Genomic DNA, 27,578 nt, shown 5'->3' with positions numbered 1-27,578 from the left:
AGAGGAAGGGTGCACAGGCTTTCGTTAAAAAGTTGACGTTTTCATGCCGTGCAGCAGTTTCATACTTTGACGGCGTGATGATCAATGTGCGATCTGTGCATGGAACTTTTCCTTTTGCAATAGCTGATTATGGTAAGGGACCCTTTAGAGAATACACTCAGTCAATCTACTGATGTCTTATTCTAACAAATTTAAAAGATTGTGCACTTAGCAGTGTTTATATTTCTTGCACGAATTTCACAAGCTTGAATTTTTTCTTCTGCATCATTCGAGAAAACACTTTATGTCAGCGTTTGCCTGGTTTGACCCCACTTGATTGGCAAGTGGTGTTGAAACTAATCCACATCTCTGCAGCAGTTCTGTTTCGGCTGACGGCGAGGTACACATTATTGGTGGCCTCATTTTTTCTGGATTAATCAGGAAAGAAAAGATGCAAGGTGCTTTCATGAACGACATGTACCAAAGAATAATGCAACCTTGTCATGAAATTATTGTAAGAATGATGCAATGGTATGTTACAATGTACAAAATGTTCTTTTAAGAATGCTAGAACAAGAATGCGTGTCACTTTATAGCATATTAAATAGGGTGGTTGGGAGTGTTATATTGTCACATTGTAGTGACAGTGAAAAACCAGTTGTCGCCAAAAATGCAACTTGGATGGCATGTTGTACCAAGTGACAAATCAATACAACACTGGCAATCGGGTGAAAAATGGTTCCCGTAAAATGCCAAAGCATTGCATTTGCATGTGTGATAACACAGAGTCCAGGCATTTTATGAAACATTTTTATTCAAATGTACCTTCACATAACAACAAAGATAATTGCACTTCTTTTAGAGAACTATATAACGTAGAGAAATGGGCACTGGTGGATAGTATGTATATGTACAGTAAAAAGAACTGCTTATGTCATGTGTAGTGTATGCTATGTTCTACGAAACACTTATCAAAGTGTAATTTAAGATAGAGAATGCAAAGAAGAGAATGCCTTGCCTTGATTAGCGTGAACTAGAAAGCAGCCATGTGTTGTGAACATGTCAACGAAAGAAAGGCTTTGCCTTTCATAACAGCAAAGTGAAAAATCGCTGAGGGTGCTGCCGTACAGCAGCCAGCTGCTAATATCCTATATATGTATATATATATTTTTTTTATAGACAGAAAAGAAATATCTATATGACTGTTTGGGCCAGTGACTTGGTACCACCGAGCCTCACGGTCCAATTAATAAATTGCTAAAAGGTAACAGAAAAAATAACTAGTAAAATACAGTGAAGCATGCGAGGGCAAAACGGGGGCCACAGAAGAAAGGGTTGCTACATAGACTGAACAGAACTTGTTCTTTACCCTGGCTGTGGCCAAGTCTCCCGTGCGCTTCACAGACAGGAATGAAATGCGTTCATATGAAAAACTTAATATGCAAGAGCAGGTTTCAGCAGTTGCATAGCCAGATGGGGGGCAATGAATAAGAGGGTGGTAGGTTTCGGCGCTATCACATTAAGCATGGTGCATTAGCAGGGTAGGGGCTCTCATACACTAATAAAGTTATTTCCTTATGTGCTATTGAGGACTTGCCAACAAAGAGGAGGTGGCAATGCCATCATCTGCTGGCTTCTGCTGTGGAAGCTCCCATAAATGTTCTGACAGCTTGTTGGCTACCGTTCCACGATCAGCTGTTTGTCACTTTTTGCAAGCAAAGCCCTGCTAGCAAGAGGCAGGCAACAGCTGCGGTTCATGATGGGGAATAAGACTGGGATGGCTGTATCAGCGACCACAAAGAGAAGGTGGCGAGATGCTGGCAGAAGAGAGGAAAAGCCGGCCAACGGCCATCCTTGAGCCATCCTGCAGCTGTTTTGCGCCGGCTGTTCACTTCCTTTGCCGTATGTCCTGGCCTTCCTTCTGATCTGACAGGTTTTTGCTGCAAACGAGAGGAAGCCACGCGTAAACACAGCGTAAAATTATGCCTGCGAATTTCGTGTGCAGCAACATGTCAATTTGCAGAAAGTAACAGTGACATCCTCGACACATCGATTTCGTTTGTCACTGTACACATGGCACTGCATGCAGTTCATCCAAAACAAAAGTTGCAGCATAAAGCACAAAAGTTAATGCGATATGCCACATGTAACCCAGTTCCTAGCAGACAATTCCTATCTGCCTTTACAGACTCCCCCCTTTTGTTTAACTGGTGGTCAAACACCACTTAAAACATGCCAACTTTTGGCATCACTTACATTTATCTCCCTTCATGTACATTCTTTTTTTTTTTTTACATTTAAGCCAAGCTCAAGCTGGCCAGGTTATGCGCTCATTATATATGACAACAGTCCCACAGCATTGCAGATTTTGTAGCCAGAACACTGTGAGGACCACACAAGCCGGCAAGTTTTCAACACACTGAGTGTCCTGCAGATTCAGCCACAACAATTACCTTGTAAATTTGAAAGCAATATACATAAAAACCACAAGCTTCGCAGAGAATTTTGATCCTTTTTCAACAGATGCAACACAACTCACTATTTACAGTAAAATCTTGTTGATATGATTTTTTTACCTAACATTTCCCGCCGCCAACGTGCGCGATTGAGAACACGAAAGATGACCCAACAGAGTATGTTCCCGGACAACACAATCTTTCGGCACCAGCGTTCAGTACATTGGCAAACTGCAATTGTATGATATATGTTTGCCGGCCGCTAGATCCCATGCAAATAAGGAAATGCGCGAGGCACGTGCGAGAAGAGAAAAGTATAGCTGCCTGCTGCATCAGCTTCCCTGCAATGCTTGCCCGCCCGCCTCACATGAAAACGCTGGCGCACACTCAGTTTTTAATTCCGGTACCAGAAAATCTCCTCCCACATTCACAGCTATGGCTGCCAACCCTATTGCGATAAGCAACTTCACCTATCTGTATTGCAGTGCATGGGATGTAGCGCTGTTAGAAGTGTACTGCATTTAGTAGGCGATAACCCCAATGCGACACCGTTCCCTGCTGCAGGCGGCGCGATGTGAACGTGACATTTCACTCGGGTGGCATCACCTGTCAGCTTGATTTCATTTCGGTTTCCCATCGCCGCTTTGAAATACTATGCATTACGAAAACAACAAGACGTGTCTCGGCCCGACGAAGCCCCACCAGCTAGCTGGACGCGCATTGGCATCTCGTGTCTCGTGCCACGAAATTTCGCGCAACGCTTTGCATTATGTAGATGTCAACTACAGTTGTGTCTGTCAAATTTTGTTACTTCAAATCATATGATTTCCCAGTTAGCACGTTTTTCCTAGCATTTTTTTTTTCATATACGTATGAACGAAGTTCTACTGTATACAATTATGTTCCAATTTATCACTGCCTCTAAGCAAGATGCAAACATTGCAAGCTGCGGCGCAAGACTCAAGAAACACAAAGGGCCAGTCAAAAGACTCCTCGAATGCTACCAAAAACAGCGTTGGCATTGAGGCATTGAATTTTCTTCCAGCTCCAGCATATTTGACTACAAACCTTGTTATTGTTCTTGGGTGTATACGCATGCATGGCGGAGATTTGTGGAATGTATTCACAATAAACTTCAGTTGTTAGTCCACCGTTGTCTTGTCCGTTTCTACTTACTTACTCCGTACTTGCTGGAAACCGTTATGTGTTCACCATGCACCAACTGGCCCAGCAAACTACTCTACTATTCTTCCAGCTCATTCTTTCCATTTGCATCATTGGTTCAGCAACTTAGCACACTGCCCAAAAGCACACGCTTTAGAGCCAGAGGCGCCGACAGTTTCATTTTGTCAAAACACAGCACACATTGCATGCTATGAACGCATTTCCTTTTGCTTTCATTTTCACTGCAAGCCTAGCACCAGTACTGGGATGCATTGGCACATCCTTTTTTCTTCGAATCTTTTAAGCATGAGCTAGTGTGATGGTTTAAGCATGAATCTGTTTTAATGGTGCAATGACAATAAAAGTCCATTAAGAACGGAGCTCTTTGGGACACAATAATGTTGTCAAAGGTTGCCAACAAAACACTTGATGGGACATATGCGTCAAAAGACAGCATGCAAATGGTGTCGCAGTATTAACACAAATATATACAAAACAATACAAAAGCAGGATAAATAAAGGAAAAAAATAAGATAAACACAAATTTAAGCTGCTCCTTTATTTCGACTTAAACTGTTTCTTCAGCATTGCATTTTGCTGGGGGCACACCATGTTTTCAACTTTTTTAATGTTTTTTTTTGTGCATAGGTATGAGCCTGCACCAACACAACACAAGGTTCTTGAAGCCAGATGGACACTAGACTTGATGAAACTCACCAGTGGAAGCGCTTGTTACAGTTAACGCAGTAAGATGTACAACACAAGCAGCGATCAAGCCATGCAGGGACAGAACACGTGGGAAAGCTTACTTTTCAGGATTCTGGTCAGTGTCAGACTCCTCGAAGTCGGGCTTGACACGCTTCTTCTCATAGATAAAGATGATGGCGCATAGCACAGCCACCTCAACACAGATGCCAAGGAAGGGCCACAGAGCAGCCAACTTGTCTGCATAACAATGGAAAGAGTGGCAAGTATATAGATGTACATGTATTGCCGCTGTAATACAAGTACAACTGATAACAGATATATCGAACTCGAAAGGGATCGCAAGATAGTTTAATATATTGATAATTTGAAATATAAGACATACCTACTGCATATCATGGACAGTTTCCCGAGATTGTGAAAAGTGGGAACTTAATAATTTACTTCTCCAAGGCCGTTTTGTATGAACAAAAGTCGACTTATTTTTTTGCTCATGAACGTTGCAAGTAGCTCGTGCTGCGACACAGTCTTTGATATGCAGATCGCAATGCTAACCCTAAAAGCCCACGTTGTATGGACGCGAGACCTCGATGTGCCTTGTGCGCATTGAAGTCCATGTTGCACATTTTCATTTAAGATAAGGTAGAAACGGATGCACTGTGGAAGCAAACTAGCCTGTATGGATACTTGCCATGCCGCCATCAGCGCACTTGTACAGCGATTTGCATGTGAATGTGCCTGGCCATGTGTCCATTACAATACTAACAATATGGTGCTTAAACAGCTGATTGCCATACATGGGAAGCGACACAGGCGGACCTGCGAATTGCACAGCAGTGAGCCTTGCACGCAGCTGCCTTAAAGGGGGTCATTCTGCGAAGTGCGCATATGGCATGAGGTGGTTAATCTTGCTAATTTTTTTCCTCCATGGCATGTGCTGCTCTTCAGGTTTGCGCTAAGGGCATGGTGGAACACCTTCACTAACAACTGAAGGCCGGCCTGGCTACCCGCCACAATTGCACCAGCTGGGTTGACGCCTTGCCCCTTGTGTTCCTGGCCGGGTTTATGGGTCGAATTTGTTTGACTGTATTTGCCAAAACAGTGCCATGTAAATTTTGTCAACATCAAATATTTTCGACTATGCGAGAAGCGATCGAGTCTCCTAATCAAGACATGCACTTGAAGGAGCATGGTCTGGTTAACCTCCCTGCCTTTCCGTCTTCCCTTCTCTCTTTCTCTCTCTGAAGGAGCATGGTGTGGCACAGCAATCGATAAGCGTATGTGGCTGTGAATCGGGAGTTTGATGTACGCATTGTACATCGCTATACTTTTGAATGGCATTTTCAAAAGAATTTTACAACTGTTCAATATAGACAATAATTTGATATACCTGAGTTCAATATATCCGAGATCGACTGTAGCACAAGGAAATGATAAACTGCGCACAACTATAGCTGAGTGCTGTGATATACATAATTAGCCCAAATCAGCATGCTCCTTAGAAAAAAGAAAATTTATTTTCTTTAGTTCAGACTTATGAAACCAGAATGAAATGCAAGTGCCTTTCCTCTAAGTTTACTTGCATTCATGCTGGGCCAACAATGTACAACCATTTGCTAAACATGCACTAGACGTGAGGGTTCACATTGGAAGTAGATCCACATTTTTCCCAAAGGAGACGGTCAAATTATGAGGGATAATGATGATTCTCATGAGGACATGCTTTTTAAGGCAGCATTCACACCGGCGAGTTGCGGAGACAGTGCAACCAATATGGTTGCAAATTGACTAATTTCATGATGACACTCGCTGACCAATTATTAAGCTCCACGACTGGAGCCACAAAGCTGCATTTAAAATAGGAAGGAAGGATGCTGCCGTGCATGCGTTTCCTTTTTTTTTGAGACTCGCGAGAACTAATTGCTTCTGGTTGGTGATAAGATGAAGATTAGCGGAAGTTTGTCACACATTTTGCTTTTTGACGGGCACATGACCACAGTTTTCTTGAGTGCGCTCACCTATGCAGTTCAATTATGCTATGCACGTAAATATTAGTGTAAGAGCAGGAACATTTGACACTTGCAAAATATTCTCGTGTGCGCATTTTCTAATAACTTGTGTGTTATTAATAATGTTATTTAATAACTCGTGTGCCTTGTGTGTATAACAATGCATCAAATTTTTAATTCTTATGTTTATTTCCTTTTTTTATTGTTGTTATTCATGGTTAAACAGTATATATATATATATATATATATATACACACACACCGACGCAATATATTTTTTTCTCACTTTACAGTCACCCTAGAAAAATTATGACAAATTTTTTTCGAAATAGGTCCCTCAGAAGAATTGAAATCTGTAATAAAAAAAATTGACCCTGGGCAGTCACGGCGAAAAAAATCAACCGTCAAAGGGTTAAAAGGCAAAGATCTAGGCTTGTTTCATGACCATGTAGCACTTCACTGGCAGAGACCGATCACGCATTTCAGTGATGTACACCGCAAGCTTGGCTTACAGGTCCAGAAAGCGCCCAGACTTTGGCCTGTGGGAAATTCACTAGCCGTCACAAATGAAAATTTTGCTTCGCTGCAGTCGCCACTCTCGCACCACCCGTTCAGAAACATTGAACTTGCGGCCCTCTGCACAGTGATTTGTTTCTTCGGCGTAAAGGATGGCAGCCTTCTTGAATGCTGCTGTGAACGAGCGCCGAATGTTTAGTGGGCCTGGGGCACTCATGACGACTGAGGAAGCAAAGAAGTAGCACGTAGCCGGCAGTCAAGTCGAACATGTCAAACTATGAGCTACAGGGAAAGAGAAACACATGAGCGGTGTCTGCTCTTCTATGAACTATCGATCCTTCCCGCAAAGCGCCGCCGTTCTGAGTGTGCTGCCGCGAATGGAACAGCGGCCCTTCCATTAACTATCGTCACCCCCCCCCCCCCATGAGTATTATGTGCACTGTAAAACTCCCAGAAATGTTGAAAAACCCTTCTGAAAAGCAAACAAACGCACAGGATAGCAAAAAGCTACGGGTAGGGCCACAGAGCAAACATAAAATTGTAACCATGTTGTAACTCCCCTGATATCTCGTTGGTCTCACTTTTTTTGGCGGTGCCATGTTTTGGTTTCGATGGTAAGTCAACCCCCCTCCCCTACACACACTTCAGATTTTGAAATTAAAAAAAAAAAAAAAAAAAATAGGTCGACTTACAATCGTGTAAATACAGTATGTTATGTAGACCCAGTAGAAAAAGTAGGGTGTGCATTTCTCTTACTGAGGACCATATAGGAAGGGATAAAAATACCAATTGATAATTTTCAGAAATAAAGATTTCAGATCTTCAGTCCCAGTCGTTATTGAACAACCGCGCAATAAACATTATATTGTGATACTTATATAATATAGTCATAGCTCATTTCATCCAAGCGTCGGGAAACTGCTGTAATGCATATGGGAGTTTGACAGGAGACTCGAAGATTGGTCAGTAATTGTACAATACAAACAAGGAAATACATGCTCACCCTTGACACGAACCAAAACTGTCATGGTCTCATTGCTGATACCATTGCTGGCAACACAAGTGTACTGGGCCCTGTCATCAAAGTTGAGGTCCTGAATTACAAGCTTGGCATCGGACACATTGTTGATCGGCTCCAGAGTGACACGTGGGTCCGAGATGTTCAGAGGTTCGTCATCTGTAGCAAAGATGAAAATGTTCACGTGCCGTTCATGTGCCATTCAGTGAGTAAAGAGGGTGTAAAAGAAAACCAGATTTGCATATTAGTACATGTCTGTTCTTACAAAGTCATTTGTAGCGCATTGCTGTTCTTATTTTGACCTCTACACGATTACGTCAAATCTTGCACAATCGCAAGTGGGGTTTAATAAAAGCAATATGTTCCAGATAACATAAAACCACAGTTGCCACTCTACCTTCCTGTGTAGTGTGTTTTTGTAGACTCAATGATATTGATTATCCATGAGTGGAGAATCCTGCAAATTGTGCAATGAACCTTTCAAAGCCTATTTACAGTAAAAAATATACGCATTGCTATACTGCACTGTACTATACTACACTGTTCTTTCTATACTATACTGTACTATTCTTGCTCCCCACACGATTACACAGGATTGGTTAAAACAGCTATATTTGCTGCATATAAATGACTCCAAGAACAAACAGAAGGCACACATTTTTTTAAAGATGAGTAATGAAATAACATTTTTAACCTGTCATATTTTTACGTTGCATAAAGGTACAAGCCCCCTAAACTTTACAAAATATGCTGGCAAGCACGAGTGCCCTAAATAATGAACTACGATACTTATCTCTACAAATCAGTTTAGGTTTGAGTACAAAGGAGGTGGATGTGCTATGACAATATACTGGCTTGTTCCATTCCTGTGATCGCTGCGGCTGCCACATTCAAGAACAGCCTGAAAAAACAACTGCAGCACTTTATTTCAGTGCACAGCTCTTAGGCGCCCATTCCTGTGGCGAGCGTTGGCATCGTCCATCAGTGTCCTCGTAACCAAGTACAGCGAAGGATGAAAGTGCGAACGTGGATAAAAGACGATGATAGTGAAAAGAATGCGAGGAGGAAAGCAGAGGAGGAAGGTGCAGCGGAACCATGATACAGAAAGCGGAGGAAAACCGTAGTGCCACGCAAGACGAGCTTTGTGGCAATGATGGTTATGACATGGTGCCAGAGTAGCGCATGTCGTTTGTTCACCGATGATGCCACCGATATCATATACAGACACAAAGCGCTGCACGAGTGGAGGCCTGTCTGCTGCGGTTGCTGTGAATCGCGCCCATGTGTCACCCACGTGCTGCCTCTCACTATCTCCCAATTAATCAGGCAATTGCGCCACACTTCGCTCCGTTTGCAACGTGCCGCATGAGACAGATTGTCCGCACCAGCCAATATATCGCGAAATACAGCTGCACTAAAATTTCACATTAGGGAGTATCGTAATTGTTGGTGAACTTTTTATAAGCAACACCGTCATAACTGGAGCAAATTCTGCTCTGTGTCACATCACAACAACGTCAATGACACCCGGTTTGGCATAGCGAGACGACCTTGGCATCAAATTAAAATATATTTGCAATTGTTTCTCCTTGAATGTTGTTCTTTATCTGGAGTGGCCAAAAAAAGATCTCTGGTCTTATATTGGGACCCTGTAGAGTGCAGCATAGGAGTGCAAAGATCCTTTACTAACCCTTGAACCAGGTGACAACAGGTATTGGTACACCAAATGCCTTGCAAGACAGGGTGAGTGGGTCTCCTTCCACTTGGTTCTTGGAGCTTTCTGCGTACTCAATGGACACGTTGGCTGCAACAAGGAGGCAATAATCTCAAAAATGTCTCCCTACTGCACAATGCGTTGAACATTGATTTGATCGTAAACTGTTGGTTTCAGCCTTACAGATTGCTTATAGGCTCTTCGAGGCCGGAACACAAATGAAAAAGAATTAGGGAATGACACATATGACAAGTGCTGAGCTTCTTTCATCCTGTTTGGTTGCCGCATCTGGCATAAATTTTCACTAGCTATCCCAGTCTGTTTACTTTACTGCTGCTTACGAGCACCCACTCAGACTAATGGGTGCCGATAAAAAAATCTGCAAGGCATTGATTGCACAAGCATGCAAGGCATTTTGTTCACTATGCAGTACACTGAAGAGCAATGTAGCTACTTAGAAGAACATCAGCACAGCTAGTGATGTACTGCAATGCAGAGAGGCATTGTTTTGGATCACGCACTACAGGTAGCAAACTGAGAAAAAAAAAACGATAACTGCAACTAAAAATTCTTGGCCTTCATGCATGCCTTCACTTTGTATGACATGCAGACAACACGTCACCACAACCTCTATTTTATACAAAACACTGAGTGAAGGCTATACAAAGCCATTGTTTCGAAATGACTGTCCTACCAATCAAAACAAATACTGCCAGAATGATATTATGCTTGTGCCATATAAGAACACTATATATATATATATAAAAGCTGTAATGTATATCTTACACAAAATAGAGTAAAATAAATAAACTGATGACAAGTTTACACAACAGAAGAAAAAAGTTTGTTGTCAATCATGGCTTGCTGCACCTATCAGTACTGCTTACAAGTGCACAGTACTAGCGTGTTGGCCTGCTCTTTAGCAGGCAAAGATGCTCACTAGGATATGCCGTGAAAGTTTTGTAGGAATTATAGATGTATAAGAAGCTGTGGTAATTGCTTTAGTCTGTGTACAGTTACCAATTTAACCTTATATTTGCATGTGACCAACAAAAGCAGAAAACAAGTGCTAATAAGGGCTGCTTCCCCCGCTTGCTGGACTGTCTGCTAGATGGGGCTGATACCAGCATGGGCATACCAGCATGGCAGGCTTCCTTTTCGGCAAAATACTTCTGTATCACCAGTACACATGGCAAAGCATATTGACCAATGGCGAGAGAATGAAAGAGAGGGAGCAATTATGTAGACCTCCCCCACCACCTTGTAAATGGCATGCTGCTTACTCTGAACAACAATTGTGGCATTCTCATCAGTGCCAACAACAACGCATGTGTAGTTTCCAGTGTCTGGGTATCCTGGATCATTGACCTCCAGGGTGTTGGAATCGCTGTTGATGCTGTACTTCTTATCTTCACTCGAAAGCTTGGCACCATCCTTGTACCTGTGACAATACATAATGCCTGCTGCTAAATTATGAAACATGCAAAAGGGTAAATAAACTATCAGGAATTCAGATATTTCAGCTAGTGGGACTACAAGGGAGACATAGCCAAAAGATGGTGGGATGTATGTCTTATGACATTGCATTATGGTACAACACATTTTAGATATTCTTTTGTTGTATGGCTCTTCTCACCCCATGAAAAAGAGCCATAAAGTATTCATAAATATATAATGGTGGTTATGCCACATATTGTTTATTGCAACAGTAGCTCTACATGCTTTGGTTCAACACAGTGTTTCAAGATGTTGCGACCAGCAGTGCTGTTACTGGTTATGTCCCCAGTATTCCATACATAGCAACACATACCTATATGCCGTCAGAATTTTTTAATAACTATGCAGTGTCTGCTAAAATGAGCGATATGGACCAGTAAGCAGACGCAAAGGCAATGTGCGAATGTATGCAGCAGCTAAACACAGGTGTAGGCAAAACAGTGAGCCTTAATTGAACCCTTGTGCATATAACTGACCAAATTGACACTGTAGTGTTATCAAAGATATATGTGAGAATGCTAATACCAATACAATTTGGGGCATGCAAAGGGAAGCCAGGGCAAGGCCAAATTTGACATATGCACTCTCTCACTAAAATGAAGTGCCTTAGCCGACAATAAAATTCCCAATTAGAAGTTCACTATTGGACAGAACGTTAAGACTTGACTACAAAGTTATGTTTAAGGCTAACTTCAAATGGTCCCAGCACAAGGGCAAAGTGAGCACGTTGCTAATAAAAACTAAAATACTAGAGGTCAATCAGATATGCAGCATTTTTATAGAGAATTTAGAGCGCTTATTTATTTGTTTTCAACTACATGCCTGTGATGAATTTTTTTTTCTTTTCCTTGAGCGAGATGTAATGAATCATGGATCCCAATGGCTCAACCAGTCACTGAATCGTGCAGTAGCATTCACTCCTTTCTTACATTTAAAGAAGGTAATACAATATACTACTGTCCACCTGACCTGACCACCATGCACTGAACACAATTGCTCTGTCACTTTGTACTTACAAGTGCATCCTTGTTTTCAAACTATGGTAAAGGTAACTTGAACAAACTAAGCATGCTAAAGACATGTATGATAGAGGAGATAACTTGGGAGACTAGGTATGCTGTCAGTCAGCTCAGTTTGGTAATCACAATGGAAAGCAGTCAATGGTAACTTAATTTAAATTGTTGTGTAACAGCCTTGCTTCTGTCCACAGGAATTAGTACATCATTAGATGGTTTAGATATAGCAGAGATGTACCAGTGTAGACACACTTTGGAATAACGAAAGACGTAGATATGACGTATACCAGCGATGACAACTGTGACACTTGTGTTTATTCAAAACTGTGCATAGCTTCCATTACATCTACAGATTGTATACCACTTATCTGTTGGCTTAAATGTGCCAGAAAGTGGCACAATCACCACAAATTTTTTCCTGTACATTTTCTTTGCGGAAGATAATAGTCATGCAACACAAAAGCACTTTCAGTACCTTAGTTTAAAGGGACGCTAAAGGTTACTATTAAGTCAACGTGGACTGTTGAAATACCATCCCAGAAACCTCGAAACGCTTGTTTCGTGCCAAGGAGAGACTTAATTTAAGATAAAATGTGTTCTGAAGCGTCCGCGTACCTCTAGCGCAGTTCAAATCGCCCGCCCTCCGATCGAGGAGTACTGACATCATGGTCTCATAGCGACGTTGCGCCGTCGGTGAGTAAAACGGCGTCCGCAGACGGCGCTACGGCTTTTCTGCGCAAAACGACAGCGCGCGGCCAGAAACAGAGCCAAGCCAGAGCCGACAGCAGAGCGAAAGCGGGAGTATGGTGGCTAGCGGAAGGAGATACGCCCGACTATAAGCTGGTACTTCATTCTATGACGCAAACTTCGACGCTCGTCGCAATGGACCCTGACAACGACAGATTGGCTCGCGATGCTGGGCTCAACTTCAGCGATTTGAGCACTGACGAGCGCGACCTGCTGCTGAGGGCTCGCGCTGCCGGCGTCGTTGCGTACTACGACGGCGGCCTCGACACCGGCTCTCCGAAGCGGGAAAGCAACGACGGCTTCCCACGACATCACATGGACGTGGCATTCTCGCTGCTTGTTCCAAATGAAAGTTTCGCGAGCCAGCAGAACCCGCACAGCACGACGCGATAACGAAACTACTGAAACTCCAAAGCGTGCGCGGCGCAGAGTCGAGCGAAAACGAAACCTTTCGACCACCCATACTACTGAAGGGTAACGTCAAAATGTTATTTTTCCTTAGAATGATATAGACGTAGTCAAGTAGCATTTTCTTCCGTCTTATAATCGAATGAAATTATATTTTTAATACGAGTAGTTGAGTATTAGTAACACAAATTATGAGGAGTGCTTTCGTCATCGGGCTAGTACCGGAATGTCGCTGGAGGGTCTCAAATCGTGTCATGCATTTGCTTCAATTTCTCGGTAACTAAAGTTCTGTTCGCGATTATATTGACGCCTTAGGCGTTCTGGAGCATTGATTTACCACTTTAACTTAACTTGACTTTCTGGTAACCTTTAGTGTCCCTTTAATCAGAGAAAAGTATCAAGATGTTGCCACCAGTGCTGCTGCTGCTATTGCATACATTCTCCAGTATTTGCACTACAGCCAAACCTCACGATAATGAAGTCACATCCGACACAAATATATTTCGATTATATCTTATATGCATTATAAGTGTTCACATTTTGAGTTCTAAAAAAATAAAAAAATAATCCCAATCGGGTCTATGCAAGAGAGACTTGCTGGCTGTAAGCCAGTCAAGCTAAGCCACTGAGCAAAATGGACATGCATATCCTGAATGTGCGGTTTGAGTTTCTCTTACTGAGCGTGACATTTTGCTACCGTAATATATGTTTTGAGGTGCAAGCAAAGAAATATTTGCTTTGATGTAATCAAAGTTGTCCCAAATCTTGCATTTTTGGTTTCATTACAACAGTAGAGTCACCATTGAAATAAAGCATGGCCAATCAAATATTGGGTTTACTTTGTCATGTATGATAATGTTTCGCAACATTCTTGTTATATCAAGGTTCGACCGCATATGCTGCTAGTATGTCTATATTTGAAAATTTCTCTGCTGGCCTTAGCCTGCATAAGGGGCAAAATACCTTCCTACAAGATTAAAGGCTTATCACAAGAGCCTGCTATGCACAGCTACTCAATACTTAGTACTCAATAGTACTCAATACTTACTTAGCAACACTTAGTAAAGCCTTACCAAAGGATTTCCTTGCTGGGGTCATCGGTGTAGTTGCACTGCAAAGCTAGGGTATGTGATTTTGTGTCGAGAATAATGCCTTTCCCTGGAATTTCCTCATTGGTTTGGATAGCATTCACTGTGGGAAAGAATAGAGAAAACGAGGTTGAAAAAAAAACGTCCTTTTCTGAAGAAAGGCAACATAATGTGAGCTCCTGGTGGCACTGACAGTGCCTACTAGCTACACAAGTGTAACTGCCCAGAAGCCTGATACTACAGAGTTCTTGTGTTGATTTGTGTCGGCCATTAGGACTAATAAGGTTGCCATTTTTGGTGACGCCATGAAATATTTCACCTTTGCACTCTTTTTGTCTCAAAATGCAGCAAGAATTTTTTTTTAAATTTCTTAGGTCAGAAAGAGTCTTCAAAACTAAATGAGGAGGAGGCTGGTTTTGATATTGGGTTCACAGTAAAACTTTACAGACATGAAAAAGTAAGAAAAGCAAAAATAAACCATTAGTGTTGCTCCCAAATTATCAAACAAGTATTGAAAGTGGCTGCACCTGGCAGGCTGTCAACATATAATAAAGTACTGAAGTGGTTGTTCTCGTAGATAATGCAGTGCTGCTGACGGGGTAACAACAACAAACAAAACAAAATATAACCAACACGACAAAAACAGAAACTAAAATGAAAAATACATATACAGACGAAGCAATAAACCAGCAAAACGAAGTGTGGCCTGGTGAGCACGAAGCATGCCGACAACCAAGGCTTGGCCAACCCAACATACAGGGAAGTATATAGACAACTACGGGCAGGCTCTCAGTGCGGTATGCCGAGTGCAGGCTGGAAGGGGCGGGCCCTATATGCCACTTTTTTGCCCGAGGTGCACGCTGAAAAAAGGCAATGGGATGCAGGTTAACAAAACCCGACCCACTGAGCCAGCCAAAAAGTGAGGGGTAGGGGCCATGAGATAACGAAACAAGGTCCCAGCATCCCTAGCTATATCCCCCCCCCGACTCCCCCCCCCCTCGCTCCATCCAGTCGTTGTGGTGCGCCAGTAAAAGACAGCTCAGCGCAGCCCCCCTCATGCACATTTCCTCAACAGGGGAAGGCGGCCAGGTAAGTGGCCCCAGGCAAGCAACACAGGAGGCAGCAAATGAAGGAAAAGAAAAGAAGGAAAAGAAAAGAAAGAAGCCTGCAGCTTGCTCTGAGCCATGCAACACCACCAGAGGCACGAAACCCCTGGAACAACTGCAGGAGAGGTGGGAGCTGTGCGGGAGAGGGGCAGAGTCACAGCTGTTCAAGCAGGACTAGGAGTCATCCAGTTGGACTGTCACTCTGCAGGCAGCTTGTCGTGCACTTTTCTGCCAGCTAACAAACTTCCTTGGCAGCGAGAACATTCCTGATGCAGCCACACCATGCCCCTAAGTGTTTAAATATTCCCCCTTTTTAAAGGAACTTTTTATTGTTTCACCATAGCAGTGAGATCTGAGCAGACGCCATCACCCATAAAGAGAAAATTACAGGTTGTGAACAGAAATCAAATTAGGAGGTGGGGGAGAGAGAGAGAGAGAGAAAGGATTTGGGAGGCACTGGACACAGTAACGTGCGTGAGGTGAATGGAGAAGGCACTCATGCCCACATTGTCTGAGATGGGAAGGACGGGAAACGTTGAGGTGAGCACATTGTCACATGGGGACACCAGCAGGTAGTAGGATGGACAGCATGCCGAGGAAATGGACTGAGGGGGCGCACTTTCCCACATTACCCATCAGGACTCTGTCACAGGGCCGTCACAGCTCTTCCTACAACGCCTCTCAGTATTCAAAGTAAAGAAAAAGTAGCTGATCTTAAATGCAAGTATGCAAGCAATAGGCAAATATGGTTGAGTAGCAAAAAAAAAAAAAAAAAGAAGAAAAAAATTCACTGCACATGATGTTTCTCCTATGCTTCAGCTGCTGTACAAATAATAACTAACCCTGCTGTCCGAGTCTTGCTGCAATAAAGAAACCAAGAGCAGCTAGAAGTTAAATAAAAAGAAAAAGTGCAGTGCCTCATTGATCTCGTAGTCAGAGCCCATACACTGCACTAAACGTTGAAGATTTAAGTGAATGCTCTCACCAATGAATGTCAGTAAAAGATAAACAAGCAGTGACTGACTTTATTTGTTGTATAGACTACATGTAAACAAATCTCATTCAATGCATTTGGTTATCGTAATGTCTATGAATGAGGTATGTTCATGTGACTAGATATATTCAGAGTGAGCTGGCTCTGAAACAAAAGCAATAGCTCCCTATATTTAATGACCAAGTTGTTTTCTGGCAACTGCCTTGCTAAGCACTGTGACAGCCCCCGTAACAGTCCATGGGGGCCTTACCAGCGACCACAACGATTCGGTGGGCATGGGGGCTGAAGCTGCTGCACTTGTAGTGTCCCGCGTGGGAAAGGTGGGCCCTTTCAACTGAGAGGCGCATGAAGATGTGGCCAACAGAGCCATTGTTGGAAGAGTAGTCCTGTTGCAGGTGGTAGCCCTGGCTCTGAGCTACAGGTACGCCGTCCTTGAGCCACAGAGGCACGTGAGTCATTGGCACCTTGCATGTGATGGTAAACTTGCCTCGCTCACGAACTACCGTCGTGGCCATGGGAGGCTCAGCGGCACCGTTGGATTGTGACGTTTCGCTAGCTCCTGAGGAGAGGAGGGAAGCAAGAGTGTGCTACCCTTTGCGGGTATCCTTGGTGCATATTCCACATATTCTGGCAGAAATGGGCCTTACTCACTCCTGGCTTGCAGCACTGTATAAAACTAAAGTGAAATGTATTCAGTGTGTATGCATGGAATGGTACTTTTGGCCTGAAATCGGCAGAACACTGCTACGTTGGCACTTTCTCAGCAGCTTACAACACAACGGCAGGCTTTAACATTCCAGTTTTCACACACACTTCAAAGTAATGCCACAGAAGAGGGTTCCGAACAAATCTAGACCAGTTGTCACTATTAAAGTGATACTGTCATTCACTTAAGGAACACACCAAGTGTACAATCAGCTGCTTGCAGAACAATGATGAAAGATCAGGAGTTGAATGTTTTGTGACAAATGGTACCAATAATTAATGGCGCTTCTGAAACATGCTCTAAAGTATGGAATTAGCTTGACTACAGGCTATTGCAATAAAGAAATATAATGGCTAAAGGCAGCTAAATGTGCTACCAAGGGAAGCCTTTTTACGGTGTTCAAAGAACAAGAGGTAAGCATCAGAGATTGTTTTACGTTACAAAAGTGGTTGTATATTATATAGTGAGGAACTGCCAGAAATTATTGAAGTGACTGTCCGGCATCTACGACAGCTCCTGGTAGCATGTGTCGAAGTGTAAGGTGCTGGCACTATCTAGACCTAGCCAGTTCAAGCACCTTCAGAGGTTTATCAGTCATCTGGGCAAAAAACATTCCATGCCTTTAGATAATTCATAACCACAGCCTTCAAAGAAGACATTTGTACTGGGCTGGAGCATATATGCATATATCATGCAAGGTGCATATACGGAGGCTACAGTTATGTCTGACACATACGACTACTTCAGCATGTAGCACAGTATCTAATGGAAACGTGCTCATGTATAAGTTGTGTGTGCAATAACAAAATTAACACCTGCAATTATCCAGAATATCTACCCTTATAACACATTTCTGAAATAGGTAATCTCAACAACATGGTGGCCATGACGTAGTCTTGGCTCCTGCACTTGCTACTGGTGCCTGCTGCAGGTAAAAGCATGGCCTTAAAGATTGGTTTTTGTTACTAAATTTAATAATTAAATTCTTAGGTTTTTCAGTGCTAAAACTACGATTTTATTTACGAGGCATGCTATAGTGAGGGACTCTGGATTAATTTTAACCACATGAGGTTCTTTAACGTGGACCCAATGCATGGCACACGGGCATTTTTGTATTTCACCCCATTGAAATGTGGCCGCAGCAGCCGGGAATGAATCCCGTGCCCTCAGGCTTAGTGCAATGCCATACGATATCCACTACGCCACCACAGCGGGTGTTTTTGTTACTCTGAGGCAGTGGTGTTCCATACCTTGCGAAAGAATTCCCATTTCTATGCATAAAAATTCCCTATTTGAGACAATTTTCTCTGCACCATACTAAAAAAATATGGCTCTAAATTTCCCGGCACATACACACACATTGGTTAAGTGTGCAAATATATATATATATATATAGCGTTTATTCAAGGTCGCGGTCGGACAGCTATTGAGAACACAATTTCCAATTTCGGTTCCTGACATACTTCTGCATAGGCAGAGCTCTAGCATCAACTAGCGATGGTGGCTCACAGCTTTTTACCGATTCTGAGTAGGCAACCTTATCAAATATTAACCCAACAAACTGCAGTTCATGTTTTGTACCCAGCAGCACACTTGCTTTTCTATAACAAAGACTATTAGAACTTGAAGCTGACCGACTCAGTTTCGCCTCTGCACTGAAAAGCATGTGCTGTTGGTCGTCAAAGTGATGGCTTGCTCAAGGCATAATTCTAATATTTGCACCATCAATCTTAAAAGTAACTGCAATATCAAAAGTTTCCCTTTATTCCTTTCGTCCAAAATTGTGAGTGAAAATTTTCCGAAAAAGGGAAAACTCCCTGCACGGAACACCACTACTCTCAGGAAGCTGCTGCATGCAGAGTGCTGGGTTTGGACACCACCTATAGGCACTAACATATTTGATATTTCCTAAAATGATGATTTAAAAGGACAAAAAAAAAAGTTTTTCATACTTTTGTCAGACAACTTGCTATAAAGCACTGCAACTTGTGGTCACAAAAAGTTACAGCTATATTAATCAACAAAAAACACAGTGCACATGGAAGGAAATGTGAACCATCTTAAAAATAAACTCCCACAAGGTTAACAATGGAAGAGCTGAAGGCGCCATCAGTCATTTACCCTCAGAGAACTTATGATTAAGCCAATCTGCGCACAACTACCATCGCGCTCTAGCGTGTGCCTCTGCTACTGCAGCTAGATGCAGCGTTTTTTTTTTTTTTATCCTTACGACCTTACTTTCGAGAGCTTTCGCACTGCACACGTCCTCTCACGAGCTGCACAGCCGCGGCAGTTTATTTTTCTTTCTTTTTTCCCTGTTATTTCCGGAGTGGCTGCAATTTTAACAGCGACGCCGATTCGGATCCAATCCATAATGGTTCGCATACCAGCCTGCAAGCTTCGATCGTTGAACTGGGTCTGTGCGGTTTCGCAAGTTATCATCCGACTGGCGTATTAGGTGTTGTCGTTTCTGTTGGTGTCAGGGCCTCTACTTCTTTGCCTTTTCCATCTTTACGACAATGCGTTTACCCCATCTAGCGAGGCCACTGATGATAAGGACAAGTGTACACGTTATCTGCACAAGGTGCTCTCGCTAAAAGCGCCGACGAGTTCTCTCCATTTTTACGTGCTGCAGTCAGCCATTTTCGCCGCCTTTTCGTCAGCTAACTAGGTTAGAATCACGAGTTTATAAAGCTTACAGAACGGTGCATCAATACTGCAGGAAACAAACAACGTGAACGCCAAATTTAAGTTAATGTCGCCTGGTCAGCTGGCTTTGCCACAGGCGTTCAACGCCATGCGTGATTGAAAACTTTAGGCACTAATAAGTACGATAGAGGAAAAATAAAATAATGAAGTGGCGTCATCGCAGATCAGTTTGTGCCGCCAGCGTTATTACTTTCTCTCCCTCTCTAGCGGACCGTTTATATCGCAGTCATGCCTCGTTCGTCCTTCAGACCTTGGCGCATTCATACCGAGGCCTTTTTGCGTGTCGCCAGAACCCAAGGCTCACTCACTCCATACAGCCAATCGACTAAACATTGCGGGTGATTTTCCTAGCGAAAGCTGTTCCAAGGCTCATATAGCGATCGGCTTGCGCAGTAATTCGTTTTAGCATATAAAAGCAACCCATACAAAGAACCGAAAAGTAACGGTAAGGAAAACTACATGTTACGTCTTTAGTTATTGTTATTACTATTTTTGTTTTCTTTAGGCACGGCGATATTGGGCCGTTTGACGACTCTCACGACACAAACAATATATTTAAAAGAAAAAAAAAAAGGAAAGAATTGCAACTTCAGACTCATTGCGCTGGCCACCACAAGTGATTGCGGGCAACAGTGAGCAAGAACGTCCCAAAGACTACCATCATACCTGTGCGAGTGACGAAAAGGACGAAAGCAACCGCTATCATGTGGGGTCCCATGTCGGCTCCGGTGGACGAGCCTTGTGGCTGGCGGCGAGGCGCTTGTTATTTGCTTCGACGTCACGACGACCGCCAAACCGGACCCAAACGGCTGTGTTCCAGTCACTCGCAGGGCGGTCCGTACAGACCGGACTCAGTCAGCTGTTTCCGTACGACTATTGCCGCAGAGAAACTCGTTGCCGCACTACCCGTACAGCTGCCTCCCTCCTGGTACTGGTGGCGCCGCGTCGCGAGCCGAGAGAGCACTTGTCTATCCATTATACACGCTTGTACGAACGGAAGAGAGGCCAAATGCATTGGCTTGCAAGTAGTTCTAAAGTTCGCCGCTGCATACAAGTCTAGGAAATTTAGCAGAAAATTAGGCGCTGCTTGTCAACCATTTACATTCGTTGCGTCCGCGTTTTTGTGGTAAGTAGCGCTATTATTACGCAGTAAACAGTTGCCCTGTCGGGAACGTTAAACACTAACAAAGATGAGGCTAAAGTGACGCGCTTGAACAAAACTTATGAATTTTGCGTTCGTCATATTGGAGAGTAGTAGTCGGTTGGTAGCAACGATCGTGTATCCGCGAGGCCGACGGACCCCTTGGGCCAAGGCGGCGGCGGGGCCAGCGGGGCTGCGCGTCGACGTAAACGTTCTGGCTGCTAGCCAGCTGCCAGCGGAGGGTGGCGGACGGCATGAACTAGCGTGAACGGCTGCGGTTTGTCCCTGAGTCACGGCGATTGGCACGTGCGCTCTTCGGGAGCACCCTGCAACAGAGAGATTGCGCTTTTCACAGTCGGACGCTTTACGGGGATTAGGGAGTTTTAGAAATAGTGTACCCAAGCGGCTTTGAGTGAGCGAAAACTGCTTCCTAGTCATGTTGTACGCACTTTGCATTCTTTTGTAAACCTAGTGCTTTGCGTCTCGTAACTATAAAGACAAATTCGCTTTGCCGAACCTGAATTTTATGACTCCTCCGCTGTAAAGGAATATAATTACACGCATGACGACGTTCGGCTGAGGGAGATGGAGATTTAATAGTCTACGCAGAAAGCCTCTGGGTGTAAATTGTTGTTTCTTTAAAGACTCGATGTAAACTGTTGTCGCACGCACTTGTATATGCACGACAGCATGCCTGACATGAACGAACTTTGATACACTTTGCTGCCTGTCAAGCGAATACGCCACTTTGAGATAGGTATAAATGAAGGCTAGAATGTGTTAACAATTATAAAAAAAAAGAAACAAAGGGAAGAAACGTGCTTGTAGGCATATGCATCTCATTGAAGAATCCGGTGTAAAATATCAAAAGAATATATATGAACAAACTTTGTTTCTTCATCGGGAATGATTTTTCTTCGGGCGGGTCTGCGCACGCATCACCAAAGAGCTGACTTCATCTATGATCAGTCAATGTTTATCAGAGGGACAAACATGAGAGAAATGATGGAGAAAAAGCTTTAAACTTGCGTTATCAGATGGCATACAACGAAGAACCTATGCAAAACGACGATAAGAGTAATATATGGCATAATAAACCAAATACTTTCCTTTTTACCACATATCTGGGAGAGGGTGGATGCGCGGATGGAAGTAATTACATATGGTTGCCAATGCTCGAGCCTCACCCCTCCATCCGGGACCACCTATCGTGACGTCTAAACCATTAGTTCCTAAACCACGCAGTGGTGCCCACTTACAAGACGGACTGCACCAGGTCGTAAAAATGTTCGCTAAAATAAAATTTCGCTATAATTGCACATATGCTTAAACCAGCGTTCATTGCGGGAGCCAACAAAGCTCGCGGCTAGCGTTTTTTTTTTCTTCTTTTTTTTTAAATTATTAACGTAGTGTTCAGTTTTTTAGCCTTTACCCAATCACACTCTCACGGATTACCGGGCCTTACACGGGTGTCACACGGCGCACTTTTGATCGCGATCAAGCCCGATCCGGATCGAATTTCTCGCTCGTGATTGGCTCCTTTGCACAAAATGCGCGAGAGAGCCAATCGCAGTTGAGAATTTCTATCCGGATCGGTCCCGATCGCGATCAGAAGTGTACGTGTGGCACCGGTATTATTCATATACTCGCTGCACAGTAGGTATTTCTATATAGGGTGTCCCACGTAACTTGAGCCAAACATTAAAAATACGCAAATGCCACGTAGCTGGACAGAACCAAGGTAATATTGTTTGTCATCGCTTGGAGATACTCAGATTATGTTTTTCATGTCGCCCAATTATATAATTAGCCTTAATTAATTAATCAACTTCTCGAGTATTATAATTAGATGAAAAGTGCGAATGAGAAAATTGTAGAACATGAAAAACTCCCGATACAGCTTTCTATTGCTCGATATGTGCTACATAAGAATGTTTTTCCCAGCGTGAACGGAGCCCGCGAACACAAGCAAAATTGCCGCACGACTGGCCGCTCGAGGCACTTTGCGCGTATTCGTGGGCTTGTTTCACGCTCGGAAAAACCCTTTCATGTAGCACGTACCGAGCAACAGAAAGCTGTATCGGGAGTTTTTGTCAAGAGACGTTTGAAATATTGGTAGAGAATAACGAGAATCATGTATAATAACAATTGGTATGTATAGTATGAGAATTGTGTCACCATGCGCTCATACAGACAAGTAGCTGCAATGAAAACATAATTGGTTATATTAAAGTTGGATATGAACTTAAGCACGGTTATGTGTATGGAGAGAGAGAAATTTATCTACAGAAAGGTAGTGAGGTCGGCCTGAGCTATAACTTGCCCTGACTTACTGCCCTACACTGGGTAAAAGGGGCGAGGAGGAAAAGGGCTGATGAATGATGATGATGATGATGATGATGATGATGATGATGATGATATGATGAGAAGGTGCGTATATACACGTTTACAACGTTGTGGCATTTCGAAAGCCGTGCGTCCCGCCCAGTGGCTTGTAGAAAAGCTATAGCGGCACTTGTTATCAGGGCTGTGCTGCCAAGAGGCGAGGGGAAGGACCTAAAAGAAACTCGTCTGATAGCAGCCTCTTATCGACGTTTGCAATGGAAGAGACCAGTTACTGTCGTTCTTGCGCCATCAGATGTCTATAACGCTTAGTGAATGCGACACCAAAGCGAATCCGGTGCACCTTGCTTGTTTGGCTTCTTATGAGCTTGTGTGGCATACGGAAATACATTTCTGGGTCCGATTTATGCACTCGCTTCTTTCGTCGATCTGGTTGGATCCAGTGCTACAACGTACGGTTGCGTATTACGCAACGAAGTAGGGCGTTTAAGTCTGCTCGTGAAAACGAAATGCGTACTTCAGAAGCATTATTTAAGGCAGTTTTCGCCTCAGCGTCTGCATGTTCACAGTGTGAAAGTATCCACTGAAAAGTGATATTGTGGTCATTTCTATTTGCACGGTCGAGATGCTCTGTAACTTATATAGCCATTGAATAATATCAGGCCCCGTCTGATGACGCAGTCAATTGTATTAAGAGCTATGCGCGAGGAGGCCCCTCGGAGAGAAATCGAAGTGCCTCCCGGATAGCAGCAAGTTCTGCGGCAGTCAATGCTGACCTATGTCCTAGTTTAAACCACACTGTAGGCATGGGATCCTATAACGCAAATACTATTTCAATATGCTTTTATTCGAATCTCCTGACGTCACATTTACGTAAGCGCCGACGCAAGCATCGGGCGGAGACTGGCAGCGTTGTCTGAGCAGCCCAATCAAACGCTCTCCTCGTTTATAGGAGATCACTTTTGTTTGCTTTCAAAACGAATAACATATTGCCTACGTTAAACGGTTTTTCGTGTCTGATTGGCTGCCAAGAGGCGAGGAGCACACTCAGATGGAGAGAGTTTCGATGTGGCCGAACCAGGCGCACTGAAAATAGATAACCGGATGAAGAGGGTGGTGCCGGCGTCTGCGGTTGGTTTGCTTTCCCTTACTTACGTTGCGGTGGCTGGTCGAAAATCGCGGCGATGTGCTACGGAATGTTAAGAATACCGCTAAAACGATCCTCAGCAAAGAAGAGTTGGCACATCGTTGTCGTAAACGTGTCGAAAGTGCTCGATAACGTTACACAGCCACGCAAACAGCTTTATTATACACAAATAAACCCATGCTCTCCGGCAGGTGCGAGTAGCCAGAGCCTGAGCGATGGGCAGCAGCCATCTTTTATTCCTTTCCGAACGGGGCCTGCGGCTGTTAAGAAATAAATTCAGTTTTGTTCGGCATATTAATGTATCTTTAACGCGTACACGTCACCTTGACGCGGTGAGTTGTCGCGGTTTTGTGACGTCGCGTGACGGACAAGTGAAGTGGATGCAACCCGAAAACTTTTGACTAAGGGCAGAGAGCTAATGGCGAAAAGGCGCCGAATGAGAAATAATTATTTTTGTTCAGTCTATTCATGCATAATCAGTGTGTACACGTCATGTCAGATAGTGAGGTATCGAGGTTTTCGTGACGTCGTGTGACAGACAGGCGAAGTGGGGCTAGTCCAAAAAAGTTGTTGATCAGTCGCGGCGAGCTGATTGCAGAATTGGAATAGAAAAGTTTGGAATAGTTTTACGTTATAGCGCCCCAGAGTACACGTGCCGCACTTTCGCGCGCGCGCGTGTACACGTGATTATTTGAGCTCGCTGCGTGGGCGTTCTGCCCGTTGTGTCTGTCACACAGCATCTGCTGGCAACAAAACATTCATTACAGCAAACACTGTGCAAAAGGCGGCCACACGATCATGCGAGGAACGGCCGCTGGGCGTATTCAACACATCCTTACGATATTCACGTTGTGGCAATAGATAGAGAGAGAATAGATATTTATTGGACGTCATTTCGGGCCCTGGGGGCATACCAAGTATATCGAGAAGCACGAAGAAAGCTATGCGAGTCTATGAACTTGGCGGAACGGTATATTTCGCACAACAGGGTGGTATACACTAGACGCAATTTTCGGGCTTTCTCACTTACGCGGGCCAGATGTAGCACTGTGCGGTCGCAGTGTCACAGTCAGCCTTAACTTCAAACGCACGAAGATACAGAAAGTCGATCGGCCGCGCCGCCGGATGTTCGTGCCGCTGTTATGCGGTGAACTTGCGGTTAACGTGGTAGTCCTCAAGTATACGATAATTAGGTATAGTTAAGCAGACCTCAGTTGTGGGCCTCTGGTTTAAGAAAAAGAGAGATGCGTTATTTCAAACGCCCAAGTTGCAACGTTGCTCTGACCTTCAATATGGTGACCTGTTTGTGGGTTGGTTATCAGGAAACCATACAGCGACAGTGAACTCCTCGTGCAAGCAGTTGCTTGTAAACGGTATCGTACTAGTGTTGTCATTCGGTCATGCTTCTGACGCCGTCGTGCGGAGAATGAAACGAGCACCTTCGGCGGCCATGAACAAACATCGAGGAACGCAAATTGCCTGGGCACAGGTCATAGCTTGTCATTGCACGGAAGAGTGCCGCTGTTGAGATGATGTCACCACAGAGAGTACAATTACATAGAACGGTCGGCATTACGGTCTCGCGGTGTGCGCGAACAGTTAATGTTTCGAGTCGTCCACGACAGGTATGCTCGGAATGAAACCGGATGATTGTGTTCGCGTCCGCGTCATGCGCTACGACACCCTGAGACGTATAGGGCGATGGAAAACGAGCTCCGGCGCTGCTCGTGAAGAAATGTGGTCAGATCGATACGAAAATGCTTTAAAATCTTACGAACCTCAAGGTCCGGGAGCTGCTGGAAGCTCGGAGCCATGACGTAATGCTAGTGGACTTAAAACCTGTCACGGCCAAGCGAGCGATATTTATCATGTTGATGCATTTACAAAAAAAATTAATTGATAAAGTTAATTGATTATTAATTACCGATTCGAAGTAGGTGATAGAATTTCTTATTCAATATTCACACTCTGTTGTATCTGCTGGAACCAATTGTTACAGATGAAGCAGTAGTGCACGATCAGTGGGTGTCGCTTGTTACCATGCACTATAGTCATTCAAATACGGTTGTGAAACCCAAACCCCCTTTTTATAATGTCGATGCCAGCTATTCGAGAGACTATATCTTTAATAGATCTTTGTTGTTTTGGAGCTTTGGAGGGTGCTCTATCGATTTGCTTGCCCTGCATTGGCATATACGTTTGCAAATAATCTTCCGTACATGTAGGCTCGTGACTGCAACACAAATATATACCATTAATACAGTCGATATCGACTAGCTAACGTCACAGGGTCGGAGTTATATATTCTAGTATATTCTATAGTCAGATCTATTCTATGGCCGACTCTGCTGGGCAGAGAAAACAGTGTGGGCCGGAGAATCGACCCACTATATAGCTGCGTATAGCTTTACGCCAGAGTTTGATGCATTTGTGGCTGTAGGTTTTGCACAGGATGCCTTTCTATTTTCCCCCATCCCCTTTATCCCCATATCAGAAGTGGGGACCAGTGTTCCGGCAGCACTCTGATCAATATCGACGTATTGGGGGCGAGCTCCACCACTGGAAAAGCTGGCGCCATCGTCGGCATGACGTGGCATGAGGGATCACGTGGACACAGCGGCCGCGTCGGCTGCTTCGGAAGCGCCGAAGCGAGCTGAAAGCGAAAGTTTAAAGTCCCACCTGCGCTGCGGTTCTGATCAAGTGTTGAGGCTTTCCCGCCTTGGGTGTCTGCTTGACAACATTTGAAATCACTATAATAGGTAGTGGCTGCCTTTGGAGGCGTGCAGCATGGTAGGCTACTGCTCGGTGCCGCAGTGCCGGACGTACGCAACGGAGCCCGACGTCAGCCTTATTCACACGTAGCCGCAGGACAAGAAGCTGCGTGAAGCTTGGCTCGCGAAACTTAGGACCGGCAAACAGCCATCAGCTACAACTCGGGTATTCAGCAAGCACAAAGCGATAAATATTCCTGCTACGGCGCGGGACTGCGATGTTCGGTGAGTAGCAGAAAACGCGCACTGAGAAGTTCGCCCGCACTCGCTGCCCGACTAATGTCACGACTGTTTGGCCTATGAACTTGTTGATGCTAGACACTGGCAAGTTTACTGCAATGGAAA

General features: G+C 44.0%; 1 protein-coding gene across 3 annotated transcripts in view; it reads right to left on the bottom strand.

Annotated features, from left to right (window-relative positions):
- Positions 1-775: 775 nt before the first annotated feature.
- The window catches only part of LOC142572332 (neuroplastin-like), a 57,284-nt gene continuing 30,481 nt past the window's right edge, over positions 776-27,578 (bottom strand). For all 3 annotated transcript variants that reach the window (XM_075681353.1, XM_075681354.1, XM_075681356.1), the window contains 6 exons: positions 14,302-14,419; positions 10,844-11,001; positions 9,537-9,650; positions 7,832-8,005; positions 4,409-4,544; positions 776-1,919 (listed from right to left, as the gene is read on the bottom strand). In XM_075681353.1, coding sequence (XP_075537468.1) covers positions 1,868-1,919; positions 4,409-4,544; positions 7,832-8,005; positions 9,537-9,650; positions 10,844-11,001; positions 14,302-14,419 — 752 coding nt within the window. In that variant the 3' untranslated portion in view covers positions 776-1,867. The remainder of the gene's footprint in view (positions 1,920-4,408; positions 4,545-7,831; positions 8,006-9,536; positions 9,651-10,843; positions 11,002-14,301; positions 14,420-27,578) is intronic.

This window comes from Dermacentor variabilis, chromosome 2 (assembly GCF_050947875.1).
Source record: "Dermacentor variabilis isolate Ectoservices chromosome 2, ASM5094787v1, whole genome shotgun sequence".
In the NCBI taxonomy this organism is placed as follows: domain Eukaryota; kingdom Metazoa; phylum Arthropoda; class Arachnida; order Ixodida; family Ixodidae; genus Dermacentor; species Dermacentor variabilis.
The sequence above is the reverse complement of the archived record's forward strand: the minus strand, read 5'-3'. Positions and strand labels throughout refer to the sequence as shown.